The sequence below is a fragment of the Choloepus didactylus genome, chromosome 2, assembly GCF_015220235.1.
Source record: "Choloepus didactylus isolate mChoDid1 chromosome 2, mChoDid1.pri, whole genome shotgun sequence".
NCBI classification, from domain to species: Eukaryota; Metazoa; Chordata; class Mammalia; order Pilosa; family Megalonychidae; genus Choloepus; species Choloepus didactylus.
In genome coordinates, this window is record NC_051308.1 from 229,762,107 (window position 1) to 229,782,078 (window position 19,972).

Below are 19,972 nucleotides of genomic sequence, written 5' to 3' on the forward strand. Positions count from 1 at the left end.
ATATATCTGTCTCTATCTCTATCTCCTCTCTCTAGTCTTAGGAAGCGTCGCCTTTCCCAGGGTACTGTGGGCTCTGCTGTGACCCCTGAGTCAATACCGATGGGGACCACGGACAGCACGGTCCTTCTCCCCTTTCTCGGCAGGTCTCTAACCCCCACATTAGGTCTCTCCTCTTGGCTCTCTCTGACTCCAGGTGGAGTCAAGCCTGAGCTCCCCGTCTTGACTGAGTAGCCTCGAGAGAGTCTTCCAAGTCCCCTGCATCCGGGCTGTGACGATTAGAGACGATAAGGGGGTGAAAGCGCCTGGCACGCAGTAGGCAGACGCTCCAGGAAGGCCACGGCGGATCTCCCCTGCAGGCAGCCCACACGTGCCCGCCTCTGGCCAGGGGATTCTCCACGCTGCCTGCGGCCAGGCGCTGAGAACGCGCGGAGGCCGGGAGCCGCCGCCTGTGACGTCACGGGCGTTGCCCAGCAACCGCGAACGCCGCGGCGGCGAGCGGGCGCGCGGGCGGCTGGGCAGCTCCGGGGCTCGGGTCCTGCGGCGGCGCCTGCAGCGCGGATCCCCCACTTGCCCGGGCGGGGCTTCAGGGACGGGCGAGGCCGGGCGCAGGAGCAGGCTGCGGCACCGGCTCGGGTCGCGCGAATCCCCCGCGGACCCCGCGCCCCTCCTCCTCTCCTCGGGGCGCCCCCCGGGGAGTCCCGCCCCCTCGCCGCGGCCCCGCCCCTGCCGCGAGGCCCCGCCTCCCGCGGTTGGCGCTGGCGGGGTCCCCGGGACCGGGCCGCCAGGGGTGCCCCGCGGGGCTGTAGTGTCCCCCGGCGCCGGCGTCTGCCTCAGGCCGTGCCGCAGGGGACCGGGCCGCGGCGCCATGGCCTCCGAGTCGGTGAAAGTAGTGGTGCGCTGCCGCCCCATGAACCAGCGGGAGCGGGAGCTGAACTGCCAGACGGTGGTGACAGCGGACTGCGCGCGCGGCCAGTGCTTCATCCAGAACCCGGGCGCCGCCGACGAGCCTCCCAAGCAGTTCACCTTCGACGGCGCCTACTACATGGACCACTTCACCGAGCAGATCTACAACGAGATCGCCTACCCGCTGGTGGAGGTGAGGGCGGCCCGCCTTCGAGGACTGGCCGGGGCAGGGCTTGGGGCCCCCGTGAGCGGTGCTGAAGGCCCTTCAGGAGTGGCACAGGTGGAGACCAACAGGTTGATCTAATGGCTTTTGTCCAAACTGGAGACAGCTGGAACCTGTCTATAATGTCCCCAAGGCCAAGGCTGGTCCTCACCATCCCCCCATCCCTCCCAGCTCCTTCCCTCAAGAACTCCAGCCCCTAGATCGCCTTGCCTTCCACTCTCATTCACAAGCTTCAGGACTTTTCTAAAAGCTCGAGCCACTTTCCCCAGGGCCGTCCTTCCCTCCCCAGGTCTCCTCCTGCTCCTCCTCCCAGGCCATGGCCTCTTCCTTCTCACCCTCAGCCCAGCCTTTGGAATCCTCTCCCCCAGCTCTTCTCATCCTCCCTCCTTCCTGAGAGGCGCTGACCCCTGCAAGCCTTTGGAGGGGGGTGAGCGATGGGTGGGAGTCTTACAGGCTCCCAGCTCCTGCAGAGAGAAGATTGCTGGCCTGGCCTTTGTCTAGGAGGAACAGACACATCTCCACCTTTGGTTTAACTTTACGTCTTCCTCTTCAGCATTTGAGAAACAAGGTGGTAACAATTTCCCCCACTTTCCAGGGCTTTTGCTTTCAAGAGCATTCTCACACGAGGCAGCTCATTTGAGCTTCATAACAAGGGAGGCTCTCACTTGTCACACTTGGGGAGACTGAGGCCCAGAGAGAGGAAACCTGCCCAAGCTCCCACAGTAGGTTTCTGGCAGAGGTGGCTCTGGGGCTACAATTCTTGCCTCCTGTCCAAGGGCTCTTTCCTTTCCATCGGCATCTCCCCGGCTGCTCAGTGATACCATAGTCCTTTCCAAAAATCTGGGGAATGTGCTGGTAGGCAGATCTCTATCCCTGAGAACACCTTCTTTGGCTGCCCTGTCTCTTCCGCTGGGTCAGTAGAAACCCTTGAGAGGGTTGATGTGTTCTGAAGCCCAGAGCTCCCCAGTGGGCAGAACCTGATGGAGATGATACCCCGGGGACAAGAGGTGGCTCTTTCCAGGGAGTGGTCCCAGGCCCTGGGGATGGCCAGGTTGTTCTCCTGTCCTTGACTCCCAGGGAGCTGAGGGATCATCTGATCCAGCCTCTTCCCGCTGGGTCCTTGACTGTCCATTGAGTGGAGGACCATCCCTTGCTTGCATGTCTCCAGTGGTGGGAGCTTACTCTTCCCAAAGCAGCCCATTTCACTGTTGCTTTTTGGCTCCTAGAAGGCCATTGTGCAAGTTAAATTCTCCCTCCCTGAAGCTTTCAGCTACTGGCCCTAGACCTGTTCCTTGGGGCCCCAAAGAGCAGACACCTTTGCTCCCTCAGTCCAGAGTTGACTCTTGGGAGATTTGAAAATTGTGTTCTTCCTTGGTGTTCCTGCCTTCCTCGGCCTTGCTCATCAGGTGGGGTTTTGGTCCCCCACTCATCCTGGAAGCGATCTCCCGAGCAAGGGAGCCCTGGCCCAGGGGGGAGATACTGAGGGTGCAGCGACAACCCTGTCAAATCTCTCCTCCAGCTCTTCGTTCTTTCTTGAGATCAGCCTCTGGACATCACACAGCCTCAAACCCAACACAGCATTCATTCATTTTCTTTCTTTCTTTCACTCACTCACTCATTCATTCATTCATTCATCTAACTAGACAACTAAATAACATCTCCATACCAGGCCTCATTCCAGGCATGGGTAATGCCATGGTAAAGGAGACACAGACTCTGCCCTCGGGGAGTTTATGGTCAGGTGGTGCAGGAGTTATGTAAAGTAATAGTTTTGATCCACGGTGATGAGTGCAAGGAGAGGCCCTGGGGAGCTGGCAACATAGGAGAGGCAGGCAAACCTGGAAGGGAGAGGAGGGAAGGTCAGGAAGGACTTCTTGGAAGTGGTTATGTCTAAGCTGAGGTTCAGAACGATGAGAGGAGTGGCCAGACAACAAGGTGGAAGAAAGGGCCTTTCAGGTAGACCAGCACCCTAGATCTTCACAAGACCCCGTGGACATGTGTGGAGCAGGAGTCATCATTCCTGATGAAGAAACCGAGTCTGGAGAGTCACAGAACAAGTTAGGGATGAAGCGCCCACTCTCCATGCTCCACCTTGCTGCCTTCCATGAAATGAGCAGCATGCAAATCACGTGTAAACCACATGCAAACCACATGCAAAGCACAGCTCAGGCCACTCTGAGCAGGGAGCAGCTGCAGCATTAGGGCCAGGGGCTGGTGGCGTGTCTGCCCTGCTGGGCTTTGACCCTGCTCCCGGGGTTCTCTGGGCTCGGAGCCCCAGAATAACCTCCAGGGAGCTTTCTACCCGGGACCTTCCCTTCAGGTCCCACTGCTCAAAGCACTTCTGACTTCCCCTTTCTATCCTCTCCTTTTCCTTCCGCACCCTTAAACTTAGGCTCTGTCCCAGTTTTTCTCTTGTCACCTCTCCTGGGTGCTGTGCTTTACTATCACCCTTATCCACACTTCTGGCCTTCAAGTCACCTCTGATACCCCCACCCACCCCTACCCAGGGGCCAGATCCTATGGCTTCTTCCAGGTGCCAAATGGGAGGGTGTAGTAGAGGCCATAGAATTTGGCCCCTGGATGGGACATAGAGCTGTTCATTTGGAAGGGGACGGAAAGGAGATGTGGAACAATTTAAGGCAGATGCTTTTTATTTCAATTTCAATAGTTATCTGTTTATTTTAGTGTGAAGTAGAAAACTATATAGCACACATGAAACCTTTGATGGGATTTCATGGCAATTATAGCTGAGGATGGCACCAATTTAAAAAGGAGGTCAATTGACAATTGGTTACATGAAAGCCATTTAGTAAATGACAGTGAGAGTGGCTGTGGTAGAACCCATGTGCAGGTACACTCTGGAGGTACAGAGTGGCTGTCATTTAGGACTCACTGCATGTGTGTGCTTATCCCTTGGAGGTCTGGAGGAATCAATGGATGTATGAAGTTTTTTGAAATCTTAAGTTTTGGCTTTAAAATGCATGTAAAATGGTTTTCTTTTTAACTCTAGAGCAGCACTATCCTATAGAACTTTTTGCAGTGCTGGGGATGCTATGTGTCTGCTCCATCCAATTATGTACCACTAGCCACAGATGGCAGTTGAGTGCGTAAAATGAGGCTAATGCAACTGAGGAACTGAATTTTAATTTTATTTAATTTTAATTAGTTTAAATGCAAATAGCCACAGGTGGCTAGAAGCTACCATATTGGATAGCACAGCACCCAACATAAATATAATGTGAGCCACATACATAATTTAAACTTTTCCAATATGCTCATTTTACAAAACAAAAAGAAGCAAGTGAAATTAATTTTAATAATATATTTTATTTAACCCAGTACATCCAAAGCATTATCATGTCAATAAATTATAATAATACAAATTATTATTATACAATAATGATCAGTGAGATATTTTTACATTCTTTTTTTGTACTGTCATTGAAATCAGGTGGGTATTTTATACACAGAGCACATCTCCATTTGAATTCTAGAGTGTCAATGGTTAAAATGAAAGGAAACACAGAAATAAAGCCGTGTTTAATGGTAAAATATTTTACACTGCTTCCGTTTTTAATTTTCCATGCAAATGGGTTACAAATAAATAAAATTTTAAATGCGGTTCGTCAGTTGCATTGGGTGCATTTCTAGTGTTTGATGGCCACATAAGGCTAGTGGCTGTGGCACTGGGCCATGCACCCTGTAGCAGAGCTAATATTTATTTGATATCAAATCCCTTCCCCACATTTGGGTGCAAGTGATCCCCTAGGAGCTGCTCCAGGTTGTTCCTGGGGTGTCCTGTGCTCCTGGCTCTCTCTGCACCTGGGTTCCCCGGTGGGAGACCTCTTGGCCCTCTGACGACCAGGAACCTACACGGTTGTCATGGTTTCCTTGGACAACGGACAGGCACTCATCCCTCAGAGGAGCAGTGACTTGTGACTTCTGGTCTACCTTTGCCAGCAGTTTTTGGGGACGCCAAGCCTGGTTCTAGCCTGCAGAGTAGGTCTTTGTGGGCCCTGAGGCCTGGGAGCGTTCTCCGGGCACACTCTTCTGATGCACAATTATCCTGACCCCTACCTCCGAATGCTAAGGTCTAGAATCAGCTTTAGGACTGACGCTTTTAATATCACTAGCAATGCTTACCTGTGTATTTTACTGTGAAGTAGAAAAACCATGTAGTGCATCAAACCTGTGATAGAATTTCATGGGAATTTTTGCTGGGGATGAAACCAAGGTAAAAAGAGTCCATTAACTATTGGTGGCATGAAAACCATTTAGTAAATAACAGTACAGGTGGACAGAACCTGTGAGGGAAGGGACATGTCTGTCCCCAGCCAGAGCTCAGTGCCTGTCAAGTGAATGAATGCACACAAATGGAGAATTACAGAAACAGTGCCCCGTTTGCCTCTTGACTTACTTCCCAGCCTCATCTCCCATCTCCTTCACCAAAACTCCGCCTGGTCATAACGTCTCACTTCTGCGTCTTTGCCCACCTGTCCCCCCTTGGCCTGTCAGAGTCCAAGCCACCCTTTCAGCTCTCCCAGTTCTTCCCCAGCCTCCACGGGAAGCTTTGCCTGGTTCTTCCCGACCCTCCTGTTTTCCCTTTCTCCTTGGTGCTCCCTCTCCTTGCCTGTTGCCTGAACTCCTAGCATGAGAATCACTTGTACATGTCATTCTCCCCACCGGGTCACATTCCAGGCAGACATTTAGTGAGTGCCCCGGTGTGCCAAAACTGTGCGAAGCACTTCATGTGCTAATGCGTGCGATCATTCTCAGGTAAACCTCAGAGCAACCTCACCAGGAGGTGGTGATGATCTCATCCTCCAGAGGAGGAAACTGAGGCTCAATGTGCCTAAGACAAACCGGCCCAAGGGCCCACAGCCAGGAAAGGGTGGAGATGGGCTGGAAGGCCCTCAACCACGCAGGGAGATGCCACCTCCAACCCCTCCGGGCAGCCAGGACCGTGTGGGCACAGCCTGTGCCTCATTCCTCTCCTGTCCCCGCCCCCAGTCCACTCCAGGTGCGGTGGGGCCACAGGGCGGGGCGCTGGGCCTGGGTGGTGGGTCATCCGAGCACTGGCCCTGGGCTTCCCCCCACGCAGGGTGTCACCGAGGGCTACAATGGCACCATCTTTGCCTACGGCCAGACGGGCAGCGGGAAGTCCTTCACCATGCAGGGCCTGCCGGAGCCCCCCACCCAGAGAGGCATCATCCCCAGGGCCTTCGAGCACATTTTTGAGAGTGTCCAGGTACCGGCCTCGTGGAGGGCGGGGCGGGGCGGGGGCCGCTCCCCGAGCATTGCGGTGATTGGTCCCGGGGGTGGTTCTGACCTGCAGCCAGACTCCTGGCCAGAATCAGAGCCCCTCGGCGGGGACCACCCTGAGCGGTGGCCTGGGGAGTGGTCGTGACGATCACAGCTTCCTCTTCTGTTGAGCAGTTGCTGCACACCAAGCCTTGGGTGCAGCCTTTGCCTAATTTGCTCACTCAGCCCCCACACTGACCCGGCAGGTAGCTATGATCCCCGTGTTTAAGACAGGGAAGCCGAAACTTGGAGTCCTTAGGGGCCAGGTCACAACCGGATTCTGAATTTTATCCCAAGTTCGTGCTGCAGGTCCAGCTTGCTCTGGGGACCTTCATGGCGATATGCAGAGGGTCCTGCCTCTGGGAAACGGCAGAGCGGGGTACTGGGACCTAGTCACCCCAGAGCCCACTGCAGCCACTCCCTAGACTCAGATTGGTGGCCCAAGGAGCATCTAGGGGCCTGGATAGCCACCAGGGATCAGCTCAGGAGCCAGTGCTTGGTCCACGTTTCTCTGTGGCCTCGGGACCGAATAATGGGGGTGGGGGGTCTGCAGAGTGAGCATTAGACAAGCAAATAGCAGTATGAATGTCATGCACCTCAGAAGTCCATGGGTCTGCAGAGCTGGAGAGGAGAGGAGAGCTGGCCATGTGGACTGGGGGCCCAGTGGGTTTGGGTCTCCTCTCACCCAGACATCCCCCTCCTCTCATCATGGCCTGCCCTTGAGCGCCTGGGCCCTTGGCAGGTCACCAGCTACAGAGAGCTTGGGTCCCGGGGTCAGGTCTGGCAGCAGGTAGGCTGGTGTCAAGGGTCCCTGCTCTCTCTGTCCCTCCCTGTAGTGTGCAGAGAATACCAAGTTCCTGGTCCGGGCCTCCTACCTGGAGATCTACAACGAAGACGTCCGTGACCTGCTGGGGGCTGACACCAAACAGAAGCTGGAGGTGAGTGCACACCTGGTTCAGGCAGGTGGGGCCCTGGGGAAGGTGGGCATCAGGTGGGGCTCCCTCAGAAATGCGGGGAAGGTGCCCTGAGGGCATGGGCAGTAGTTCAGACCAGAGTGGGGATTTTTGAACTCAAATTTTGGAATATCCTGAGTCTGTGAAACTTGGGGAGGGGGCTAATGGGTCTCCCCCAACCCCGCCACCTCACCAGGGGAGCTGGACCCCAGCTGGGCAGTGCTAGTATTATCTGTTGAAATAGATGGAGTTAGTAAACGACTTCATTTGCAAAACAGGGTTCCACATCTAAACAATTATTTTTAAAACCGTTTAAGGGCTCGTCAAGCTAAAAAGGTAATGACTACCGTTTATTGAGCAATAATTATAATATGCACAGGAACCTCGTGAGGTTGATACAGTCATCTCCAGTCTCCAATGGGGAGGGAAGGGAGGCTTAGGGATGGTAATCAACTCACTCAGGGTTCACCCAGCGGTAACCGGCTGAGCCCGGGTGTGAACCCAGGACTGTCTGACTTCAAGGTCCTGGATCTCAACCAGCCCAGCCTATTTTACTGCTGCTGCGGGGCTCAGATACTGGGGTCTTTTGTAGTGCTTTGAAAGGGGTTTGGTGTGGGGGCTCCCACGGCCCTATGAGACCTCATAAGGTCGTTGTGAGATCTGAGGAGGATAATGTGGGTGAAACCCCAGCAGGTTGTTCAATGTGTGAGTATTTTATGCCATCAGGATTCAGAAAAGGGCCGTGAATATGACAGAGGGGTTGCAAAATGGCACCCTCGGGAGAGGGAATCGAGAACTGGTTGTTAGCTGAGCCAGAAAATGTTAGGACAGGCTCAGCTAGTCACTGAGCATTGCACACGATTCACACATTGTCCTCAGCCTCCTGGAAAGCTAGGATCAGGATGAAAGAACTTCATTTCATGGCAGAATAAAGCCCAGTTAGATGCTTCAAGGGCTCCATCAAGATAGGCAGAACCAGGCTGACCCTAAGGGAGCCCGTGAGGTCAGGGGACCTGCCAGGACCGCACAGCCTGTGGAGTCAGGGCTGGACCAGACCCGGGGCCCTTCCACCTTCACCTTACTGAGAGGCCCTCGTTATGTCTCCTGCCTGCGGCTCTTTAAATGCCGGGTGGGCCTGACCTGGTTCAAGAAGGAGAGGCCAGTGGGGGCGACGCAGACCCAGACCTGTGGCCAGAATGCTGGCGGGCAGCTCTCGTGCTTCTCATCTGATCCAGCAGCCAGTAGACCCCCCCACCCCCAGGAGGCCCACCCCCTTCAGTGACAAAGTGCCTAGGAACTGGGGAGTGTCATTCATCTAATGAGCATCAACCCCAGGAGGTTGGTGTGGAGATTCCTGTCCTATAGATGAGGAACCTTGGAGAGATGGGGGCTTTGAAAGAGGAGGTGACTGCCCGAGGCCACTGACCTAGGGAGCTGCAGGCTTAGGGTTGGATACTTTCCGTGACCCGTGACAGCTGCGTCAGAGTGGGGTAGGGTTGTTTCCCTGCTGGACCCCAGAGGAGCCTCCCTCTCCCCAGATCCCCACTTATCCGGGTTCATTTGAGAGGTCAGCAAGTTCCTCTGGGGTTGGCGACCCCTCCTTGGCCAAATTGAACAGGTCAGTCCCCAGGGAGCAGCTGGCTGTCTTGAAAAGCTTTTGTACTGGTTCATATTCATGACTCCTTAAAAATTAGAGCTGAAAGACCCTTCGAAAGCTTCTAGTCCAGCTCCTTCCCGAGGAGGAAACTGAAGTCCAGGGAAGGCAAGGGACTTGGCCAAGGTCACACAGCAAATTACTAGTCACGCTGTTGGTACCAGAGCTTGTGGGATCTGAGCAGTCAGTTTCTTTCCTCCCAGCATTTTTCAGGCAGCAATATGGGAAACCCCTGGGGCAATCGAGAAGCCAGTAAGGGGGTTCTGAGTGGGGGAGAGCCCTTCATTAGTGATTCATTCATCCAACAAAGCCTTGCTGGGAGGACCTGGTGGGTGCTAGTCCCCAGGCCACAGGCTGTACCAGGTCCACACAGGTGCGAACAGCCTCCATGGAGACCTGGGGAGTGGCAGCCAGGACCTGCCCCCGTCCTCCTTCCCAGGCTCCATTGCAGACGCTGCAGTGCTTTGCTCTTTTGGGGCAGGAACCCCCAGCAGCCCACCTGGAGTCTTTCTCTCATCTTCTCTGTCCTGGAGCTGGTGCTGGCACAGGGAGGCACTTCCACACATCAGCCCTGCCAGGCCGGCCTGCGGGGTCAGAGCCCCCTGCCCCCTTGGGAAACTCCTGCTAACCCACACTGAGCTCACTGAGTCGGTCACTGGGGCAGCAGGGATGTCCGCCTCCCCCTCCTCCCCACCTGGCCCTGGGGGCCCTGGGCTGGCAGTCGCATGCACCTGCTCCAGCTGGGCCCACTGGCTTCTGGCCCCCTCGGTGGGCTGCCAGTGGCAGGTGCACACCTGTGAAATACACCCTGTAGCTGCTCTGGGCATTGACGTGCTGCCTGGGGGAGGATGGGCAGATGCATTCTGGGGTCAGGAGCCAGGAACCACCCTGCCAAGTGACCCTGTGTAGTTCCCTGCTTCTCTCTGAATCTCTGTCTCTGGGTGAACAAGGGTGGACCAGCTCTGATCTCTAAGGACCTTTCTAGCTGTCACATTTGTGTCTCTTAAGGAAAGCTGGAGTGGAGATTCAGTTGTGGAGTTTATCCTCCTGGCTGAGAGGCAGCCTCCAAAAGGACCAGGGTCCTAAGTGCCTGCCCCCGCCGGCGGCCTCAGAAGGAGCCCAGGCCTCCCCTGGCCAGAGCAGCTCCCTGGGGTTGGGGCCCAGCCTGCGTCTGTCTGGCCATGTGACTGGGGCACATCACTGCACCTCTGGGTTTCACTTTCCTCATCTGTGAAGTGGGAATAAAATGAGTGGCTACGGTAAGGTTGCTGGCAGGAATCAGGTAGACAATGTGCTTAGCACAGGGCCTCGTGGTTTTTGTAATTAGATGTTATTAGATCAGCTAGGGCCAGCAAGAGATTTTGGGAAGCATGGAGAACCCCCCCCACCCCCCACCCCCCACCACCACACACCACCCTCTTAGAACCAACCCAGTATTGGTGGTGGTGGAGGGCCCTCAGGCGCCCGTGCCCTTAGTTCTACCCAGGTACAGGCAGAGTGTCAGCCCCCACCCCCGCCCCATGGCGGCATCCTGGGGTGGAGAAGACCCTGCTTGCTCTCCCGCCCCATCTGGCCGCATCTCAGCTGCTTCCTGGCTGCATCCCTTCTGGTTGCTATGGCGACTGGGCCCAGGCCCCACAGCCTCCACCTTGAGCTGACAGCCGACACTCCGACACTCCAGGGCTCCTTCTCTGGGCGGGGGTGCCAGGGCAGGGAGACATCCCCTCGGGGCCTTGCGAAGCCGGGTTGTCTTTAGTGGTTTCACCTGGCACCAGGCCTTCCTGGGCCTAAAAATAGGGCGGCCTGGAGACCCGCAGGTGAGGGGCTCCCTCCTGCTCCTGGAGTAGTTCAGGCAGAGAGTTGCCCACCTCTTTGTGACTTGTCCTGAGCTCCCCAAAGTGCCTGGCAGAACTTTTTAAAGATCCTTTCACTTCTTAGTCGTCATCATAGACTGGCAAAAATAGGGCTTATTATCCTCATTTTACAGCTGAGGAAACTAAGGCCTAGAGAGGCAAAACTGACTTCCCCAAGTTGACTTCATCTAGCCGGTGGCAGAATCAGATTTCCAGCCCAGGTCATCTGACTAAACAGCAAAGCAGCTGCCTTCTTCCAGAAGCTGGTGGCCATTGGCTCGGCTGGGCCCACTGTGGGGAGGCAGGGTGCAAGGTTCTGGGAGCCCGGCCACGACCAGAGCCGATGGCTCTCCAGGCACACGGGTTGGCCTGCCTGAGCATCCCAGGGCTGACTTTAAGCCGCGCTTTCTTCACGGGGTCTCTTGCTTCTGTCCCCCGGGCCCCCTCCTAGATCTGCTGTTTGTCCCTTCTGCTTCAGTTACTGCAGAATGCCCTCCCCCACCCTGTCCACTCCATGACTCCTCTGGAGTCTTCATTGCCTATGATCCCTGCCACGAACAACCAGACAACCTTCAGCAAGTCACTTAACCCTTCTGTGCCTCAGTTGTTTATGTCTCCCGCGAGGCCCGTCTCAGGGCCGACTGCAGCCCTGGAGGCCGGGGCCTGGCCGTCCCTCGCACCTCACACTGCAGTGGAAAGGGCAAGTCTGTGCTTCTCCCCTGACTGGGCAGGAGGGGTCCAACCCCCCTGCCCCCCAGGACCCTTGAAGCTGCCTGGACCAAAGCATCGGAGCTTTCTGTGCCCCCACCCAGCAGGGCCATTGGGCAGACAAATGACTTTTGTCTTAATTCATTCTGCTCTTGCCAGAGTGATTTTATTTCCCCTCACACTTGAAAAATACTGTGTTTCACAGCTCTGTGTCAGCAACAAAACAGCTTGGCAGCCTGGAAAGCGAGCAGGGAGCAATCAGATAAATTAATTTACTCTCTGCCATTGCATTGTGGGCTGGGGGGCCTGTGTGAACCAGAGCAACGGCAGCAAATGGCTAAGCACGCTCTGTGCCTTATTTTACTGCATCCTCACCACATTCATAGGTATCTCATTATACCCATTTTACAGATGTGGAAGCTGAGGCTCAGAAGGTCGATCGACTAGCCCAAGGTCCCGCTACAAGTAGAAGGCAGGGTGGGTTTGAGGCTGGCTCTGCCTGGAGCAGCCCTGCTGCCAGTTACAGGGCATTTCAGGCGCCAACCTGCATGTGGGAGGACGGAGGTGGGTTGGATTGGGAATCCGCCCCTGCCCCAGCCCCGCTCGGTTCCTCCCGCCCACAGCTGAAGGAGCACCCGGAGAAGGGGGTGTATGTGAAGGGGCTGTCGATGCACACGGTGCAAAGCGTGGCCCAGTGCGAGCGCATCATGGAGATGGGCTGGAAGAACCGCTCCGTCGGCTACACCCTGATGAACAAAGACTCGTCACGCTCCCACTCCATCTTCACCATCAGCATCGAGATCTATGCTGTGGGTAGGTGGGGCCTGGCAGGGGGGTGGGTGGGTCGGACACCTTGAGCTGGGGGGTCCTGCTCCTCCAGCCAAGACGCCTCCACTCTGGAACCGGGAAGGGGGCTCTGCCTCTCTGGAGGAAACCTAAGTGTCCACCCAAAGCCAGGATCTGAGGTTCGGGACAAGCCAGCAACAACAGCAACTCTAACACTTCCCAGCACTCACCGTGTACCAGGCGCTTTACGTGCATGGTCAACTTTAGTCCTAGCATCAAGCCCATTTTACAGATGAGGAAACTGAGGTCACACAACCAGAACGTATGAGAGTTGGGATTCAACCCCAGAGTGTGCCCGCAGAGGGTGTACCACCCAGACCTTTTGGATTCTTCTCTTTCTCTGGAATGTTCTGGAAGGGTTATTGAGGAAGAGAAGGAGGAAGGTCTGAAACCCGTGTTTTTTTCAGGCCGTCTGTATGCCAGGGGTTGTACTAAACACTTCACATGCCTCATTCCATTTCAACACCACAGCAGCCCCAGAGGCAGGCATTATCATTCTTATTTTACAGATGAGGAAACTGAGGCTCCGAGAGAGGAGGTAACTTGCTTGTTCAAGTCTACCACTGCTGAGTGGGGGAGCTGGAATTTGAACCCAGGGCTCTTAGACACCTGGATGTGTTTTGTGTTTTGTTTTGTTTTTTTCCTATTTCCTCTGTATCTGCCTCCAAGTTTGTCATTTATCAGGAATAAAATTCCAAAGAGCAGTGGAGCAGGAGGCAGCCTCAGCCCAACTCAGAATGTAGTCCCAGAGAGATCCTTGACCCAGCCTGTGGGGTGACAGCCTTCTGAGTCTCCCTCGGGGGTGCTGATGTGGGGAGGGTGGGATCAGTGTGGCCACAACCTCGTGGTATAAGGCTGCGGGCAAGGGGCAGGTCAAGGCAGATCAGGAGGGAGGGGAGAGAGCAGGTTGTAGGGTTCCTCTTGGTTTTTGCAGTAAGGTATAAAGGATGGAGTGCCTGGAAACAGGCTCTAAAAACATAATCTAAACGATGTCTATGAGTTTTTGCATTTTACTTCATCAAGAAAAACAAAAAAGATATTTAGAAATTAGAGAAAGGTAAGAAAAAAAATTGCTTATGTTTTGCCACCTAAACATAGCTATCCGTTAACATTTAGGTTCATTTCCTTTGGGTCTTTTGTTTTTTGGTGACGATTTTAAACACAATTGGTATTTACTCTATGTAGTTAAGTAAAATTTATTCTTTCCTCTTCCCTGCTTTTCATCTCCCACATCATCACTGAGCATTCTCCCATGTTATCCTTGCCATGTCTGCATGACCACATTTGATGGCTGGAGGACAACCCATTACTCAGGACCCCTTTCTCACCTTAACCAGTCCCCTGCAAGATATCAAAGTTACTTCTAGTTTTTCAGTGTTGTAAATAATGTCATGATGAACTTCTTTGTCCACCAAACTTTTTCTTCTATTAGGGCTGTTTCCTTAGAGTAGATTCCCTTCGTGGACCTCCTGGGGCAGAGGGTACAAATGTGTTGAAAGCTCCTGGTTCATTCTGCCCTTTCTAAAAGGTCAGTGCCAAGTCTTCCCCTAACGTCGGCCTCTTTTAAGCCCCTCCATGTCCATGCCACTGCTGAAAAGCTGAGTTTTTGTTCCTCCACTTGAGATTTCTGGGCTCACAGTAATGACAAGGCCATTTGTCTGGTGTCAACCAGCAGGAAGTCTCCCCTTCCCTGCACCCACTAGGGGTTTGGACCCAGTACACAGATGTCAGGAAGGACAGATTTTTACTTCCATATCAGTTTAAACTATTTATGGTACAGTCTAGTGCCAATAAGAAAAAGTAATGCTTCTAAAAGCAGCAAGCTATCATTTAGTGAAGACTGACGACATGCCAAGCCCAATCCTGTGGGCTTTACACGTGCTGTACCAGTGTCACCCTCACAGCAGCCCTTGAGGACTCAGAGACAAGTGGACTTATTTGCCCGAGTTTCACAGCTACCAAGGGACAGAGTCAGAATCGGACCCCCCAGAACTGTGTTGTTGAGCCCCTGGCTGCCAGCCAGTGCCCAGCTCTCCAGGCATCCTTGACCCCTAAGGTCTGCCCAGCAGTCTCTGCAGAGCTGGGAAATGAACACCTGCTGTGTGCTGGGCCCTGGGTAGGCCCTGAAAAAATTGTGCTGCCCATCCACTTTATTTCCCCCCGAACAGGGAGCTGTCGTGAGTCTCATTTTGCTGATGTGGGAGTTAAGGATCAGAGAAGCACACACAGCTTCGCCAAGGCCACGTGGCAAGGAGGAGGCAGCTCTGGGAGGAGAACTGGGTCAGCTGCCTCCAAAGCTGATGTTTCTTACATTAAAAGATACAACCCCGTGGTGACCCAGTCACATCCTTCCCATCCCACCATCCCCACCCCTGGGCCTCACAGGAATTCTGAAGGAGCTATTGTGATAGGCATAAGAACCTGCTGCATCGTGCAGAGAATGGTCTCTCCCTCCCAGCCGCTGCCCCCAAGGGGCCACTGCCCCATCACCTGTTCAGTGCAGCATGGTGGGAGCTGTCTGCCTTTGGACAGATGGCCCTGACGTCTCATCTTGGCTGTGTAACCTTGGGTGAGTTAGGTGCCCTCTTTGAGCCTCAGTTTGCTCATCTGTAAGATGGGCACAATCACGGCCATTCCTTCCTGGGGCTGCTGTGCAACCGAAATGAGCCCTGTGGTGGGCAGTGGGCATGCGGTGCCTGGTGCATACTGTCCTCATGGCCGTGGGAGCTCTCCTAAAACGCCCCACCCCCTGATCTGTCTGCAGATGAGCGGGGCAAGGACCACCTTCGAGCAGGCAAGCTGAACCTAGTGGACCTGGCAGGCAGCGAGCGGCAGTCCAAGACGGGTGTCACGGGGGAGCGGCTCAAGGAGGCCACCAAGATCAACCTGTCGCTGTCAGCACTGGGCAACGTCATCTCGGCCCTGGTGGACGGGCGCTGCAAGCACATCCCCTACCGGGACTCAAAGCTGACACGACTGCTGCAGGACTCCCTTGGTGGCAACACCAAGACGCTAATGGTGGCTTGCCTGTCACCGGCTGACAACAACTACGACGAGACTCTCAGCACGTTGCGCTATGCCAACCGTGCCAAGAACATCAAGAACAAGCCTCACATCAACGAGGACCCCAAAGACGCCCTTCTGCGTGAGTACCAGGAGGAGATCAAGAGGCTCAAGGCCATTCTGGCCCAGCAGATGAGCCCTGACAACCTGTCAGGTGAGCGGCTGGGGGGTGGTGCATGGCAAGGGCAGGTGGGGCCGGGGACCTGGGAGAGAGGGTCTTTCCCCCTGTCTTTGTACTTCCCCCCTCCCATCTGGAAGAAGACAGAAGCATGTCCCCCATCTGCTCTTCCTTCTTCATGTGAGCATGTCTTTTGAACAGTCAGGGAGAGCCTGGCTGGTGATGGCCCCCAGAAGAGGCCAGTCTCCATCTGTCTGTCCCATCAGCCTCCAGCTCCATCACACACTCTCCGTCTCCAGGCAGCACATCCGTCATCCCCCCGTCTGCCCGCTGCCTCTGTGGCAGCATCGTGATGCTGTGCCACTTAGCAGCCGGTGACTCACTCCTCCGCTGCCCGCCCCCACTCCCAGTTAGCACCGTGCTCCTGCAGCTCTCACGCCCAGGCGTTTGCTTGTCATCTGGCAGGTGGGAATCCATACCTGGAACATAGGCCTGCAAGGGCTTTCAAACTGAGGGACTCCGAGGTTTTCTTTATCTGAGAATCCCTTAGAGAAGGGAGCACAGAGGAGCCTGGATCCATCCATCCATTCAGCCACCTCCCCACCCTCCTCCTTCTCCATCCATCCATTCTACACACAAACCCACTCATCTACCCATATATTCATCCATCTGTCCACCCATCCTCCTACCCACTCCATCCACCCATCCCTCCCTCCATCCATTCATCTGTCCACTTACCCATCCACCCCCACTGCTCTTCCATCTCCCACTATGTTCAGCAATAAGACTCATCCATCCAGTCCTTCTATCCATTTAATCCTCCCATCCATTCACCCACCTGCCCACCCTCCCCTGTACACATCTACTCATTCATTCCATCCCAGCATCCATCCTTTTATCCACCTGTCTACCCACCTACCCATCTATCCATCCAGAGTTCACTGAGCACCTCTGTGCCTGGACCTGTGCTAAGCATGGGGGGCCCGGAGACAAATCAGACCCAGGCTCTGTCTGATGAGTCCCTGGTCTCCATGACAGTCATAGTCCAGCAAGACAATTCTAGGGCAGACAGCCAGCTGCACGGGGCACTGCAGGGCAGGAAGGACATGGCCAAGTCCGTCTGGGGAGGGGTCAGTCTGGGAAGGCTTCACAGAGGAGGGGGTGATGGGGCAATTTGGGATGAGAAGTCTCCCTGCTAAATAGGATGGGGAGGGGCCAGTATTTGCAAAGGCACACGAAACTGTAAGGTGCATTGGGGAACTGCACACACTTCTCCTGGCAGCCTGGTAAGGACGGTGGTGGGAGATTGTCATGCAGAGGGTGGCAGGGGCCGGAGGGGAAAGGCCTGGACCGTCACAGTGAGGGATTTGACATTGGCAACCTGCCTTCGTCCCCTTGCCCTTCTCCCCAACCCTAACCCCACTCATCCCCAAGACTGCTAAGGGGAGACAGATGGAAGACCGGCGGGAGACAGAAGGGGGTTGAGGGAGGCTCTGCCGGTGGCTCCCCAAATCTAAGAGCCAAGTTCTGGACAGCTTTTCAGTGATCATCACAGCAGCCATTCAGGGAAGGGGCTTCTGGTGTCCCCTCTTCCTGGATTAGGTGCATGAAGCTCAGCAAGCGGAAATGACCGCTATGGGATGAAGAGCTGCAAGCAGAACAGTTAGTCGCCAGTTCCAATCCTGGCTCCTTGTGCAAGCGGCTAAGCTCCTCTGAGCCTCCATTTCCTCCTCTGCAAAATGGGGGCAGCAGCCCTGCCTTGTGGGCATTTGGGACATCCCCTGGGATCACACACATGTGGGCTCAGCACGCAGCCTGGCGCCCGGGACAATGGGTGGTGCTCCAATTTTATCGTCGGGCCTCGGAGCCAGGTGTGTCTGCCTCGAGTCCCGTGCATTTACCACACGGTATTTACAGCTCAACATAACTCACGGGCCTAGTTCTCCCCCTAGTTACTGGCACATTTTTCTCTTTCCCTTTGAACCAAACTTGAAACCTTTGTCTGCTTTCACTGGCTGCCGTTCCTCTCCTCCAGCTCACTCTTGCCCCCTCGTCCAGGCAGGCTTTTGCCCCCACATCCCACTGAAGCTGCTCTTGTCATCAATGTCCCCCTCCTCGTTAAATCTGGGTCAGTCCTCACCGTACTTGCCCTCTTAGCATCAGGTGATTCCGTTGCCCCCTCCCTTCTTCTGAGACCCCTGCTTCCCAGACACGCTCCTTCCTGGCTCTCCGGCTGCTCCTTCCCAGCCCCTTGGACGGGCCCTCCTCCTCTCCTGCCCTCTTAACCTGCTCTCCGGGGCCGGCCCTCCAGCCTAAGGTGGTTTCTTCAGGTCTCGTGGCTTTAAATGCCATCTCTAGGCGCATGTGGACCTCCAGCCTGGGCTACTCCTCTGAATTCCAGACGTGACCCCCCATCTGTCTAATAAGCATTTCAAACCGAACATGTCCCACACTGAGCTCTTGATCTCCCCCCAGACCTGCTCATCCTGCAGCTGTCGCCTCACAGTTGATGGCAGCTCTGTCCTTCTGGCTTTCTCTCAAACCCACATCCAATCCATCAGCAAATCCTATTGTCTCCACCTTCAAAACATGTCCAGAATCTCCCCCTTGTCACCACCCCACGGCCGTCATTCTGACCTGAGCCATTTCATCTCTCATCCGAATCACTGCAGAGAGGCCCTAACAGGTCTCCTGGCTCCTGCCCTTGACCCTTCAGCATGTTCTCCACAAACAGCCAGGGAGCATCTGTGAAAATGAGAGTCAGACCCCATCACTGCTCTGCTCAAACCCACCAGCGTTAAAGCCAGCGTCCCCACGAGGGTCCCCGCGCCCTCATGATCTGGTCTGCTTCCTCTCCGAATCCCCTCCCCTCCTGTTCTCTGCCTGACTCTCCTGCTCCAGCCACCCTGGCCCCCTCACGGCTCCTGGCACAGTCCAGGCCTGAGCCTGCCTCGGGGCTTTACACTCACTGCTCCCCGGGAAAGCTCTTCCCCAGGTCCCCACCTGCCTCCCCCCACCCGCATTTCCTTCCAACTGCTGCCTTCCTGTCGCTGCCTCCTCAGAGAAGTGTTCCCTGACCACCCTGTTCCCTTCCCCCTGGTTCATGCTTCTGAGCCTCCTCTCTGCTTTCTTTTTCTTCTTAGTCTGATCACCTTCTAACACACTGTGTACTTTACTTGTTTATTTTGCTTGTCTTTCTCCTCCAATTGAAAACTCAGTGTGGGCATGGAGTTTTGTCTGCTTTGTTCTATGCTGCAGCCCAGTTCTAGAATGTGTCGGTGCGCAATAAATATGTGCTGAATGACTGAATAAATTAGCCCTTTACATAGAGACTTGTTTGAAATCAGTTTTCAGACTTGTTTTGAATTCTCTTATGAATGAGCATGAGATTGTCTTTACTGATTTCTACTTAGTTCCTGCAAACCCCATGAATTTCATCCCAGCCCCTCATCTCTTTTCTCCTCCCAGCCCTGCTGTCCAACCAGGTATCCCTCAACGCGGTCCAGGTGGAGAAGCCATTGCTCCCACCCGTGATCCAGCATGACACAGAGGCCGAGAAGCAGCTGATCCGGGAGGTGAGGCCCTGAGCAGGTGGGAGGGTGAGTTGGCAGGTGGGGCCCAGCAGGAGGGAAGGACGGCTGCCTTGGGTCAAAGAGGGCCTGACTCCAGCACGACCTCCTGTAACCTTCACCACCACCCCTGGGTTGGTGCCACAGTCCCCCTTTTGCAGCCGAGAAAGTTCAGGCTCAGATAGGTGCCAATATCACACAACTAAGAAGAGCTGGGATTTGAACTCAGGTTCCTGCTGCCAGAGTGCAGTTCATCCCACCTTACTGCCTGCATGGGGAGAATAAAGAGAGTGTGGGGTGTCTCCAGGAGGCTTCTAGCCCTGGCTCTGTCCCCAGGAAGGAAAGAGTCAAGAAGCACTGGTGCTATCTAAAGCTCCGAGAGCCTGCCATGCGTGTGTGCGTGTGTGTGTGTGTGCACATGTGTGCATGCGTGTGTTTGTTCCCTCTTCTCAACACTGAAGGATGGGGTGGCTGTGGATTGACGGAAGCGGAGAAAGCATTCCTGACAGTGAGGCTGGCTGTGCGAGGTGAGGAGGTCACAGTGGAAAGAGGATTTGGTCCCTCAGCAGGAGCCAAGAGCACGAGCCTGGTGGGCAGCAAGGAGCCCACATTTGACCAGAGGGGAAGTGGGATGTTGGCCACCAAGGAAAAACTTTCACCTGGGCACCTGATCCTCTCCCATGGGTGCCTCACAACATCCCTGGGTTAAGTTTACAGGTGTGGAGGTGATCCCCAGAGTGGGGACTCATACAGCCATGTCATGGCAGAGCCTCTGAACTTC

At 55.0% G+C, this 19,972-nt stretch overlaps 1 protein-coding gene across 13 annotated transcripts in view; it reads left to right on the forward strand.

Moving 5' to 3' along the window:
• The first annotated feature begins 574 nt into the window (after nt 1–574).
• The window catches only part of KIF17 (kinesin family member 17), a 65,192-nt gene continuing 45,794 nt past the window's right edge, over nt 575–19,972 (forward strand). For 3 of the 13 annotated variants that reach the window (XM_037828303.1, XM_037828301.1, XM_037828300.1), the window contains exons 1-6: nt 575–1,096; nt 6,228–6,374; nt 7,264–7,365; nt 12,219–12,408; nt 15,206–15,658; nt 19,091–19,197. In XM_037828303.1, the coding sequence (XP_037684231.1) occupies nt 866–1,096; nt 6,228–6,374; nt 7,264–7,365; nt 12,219–12,408; nt 15,206–15,658; nt 19,091–19,197 (1,230 nt within the window). In that variant the 5' untranslated portion in view covers nt 575–865. Of the gene's footprint in view, nt 1,097–6,227; nt 6,375–7,263; nt 7,366–12,218; nt 12,409–14,848; nt 15,011–15,205; nt 15,659–19,090; nt 19,198–19,972 lie in introns of those variants that run through there. The other 10 variants (XM_037828302.1, XM_037828298.1, XM_037828306.1 and 7 more) reach the window with 8 other exon arrangements.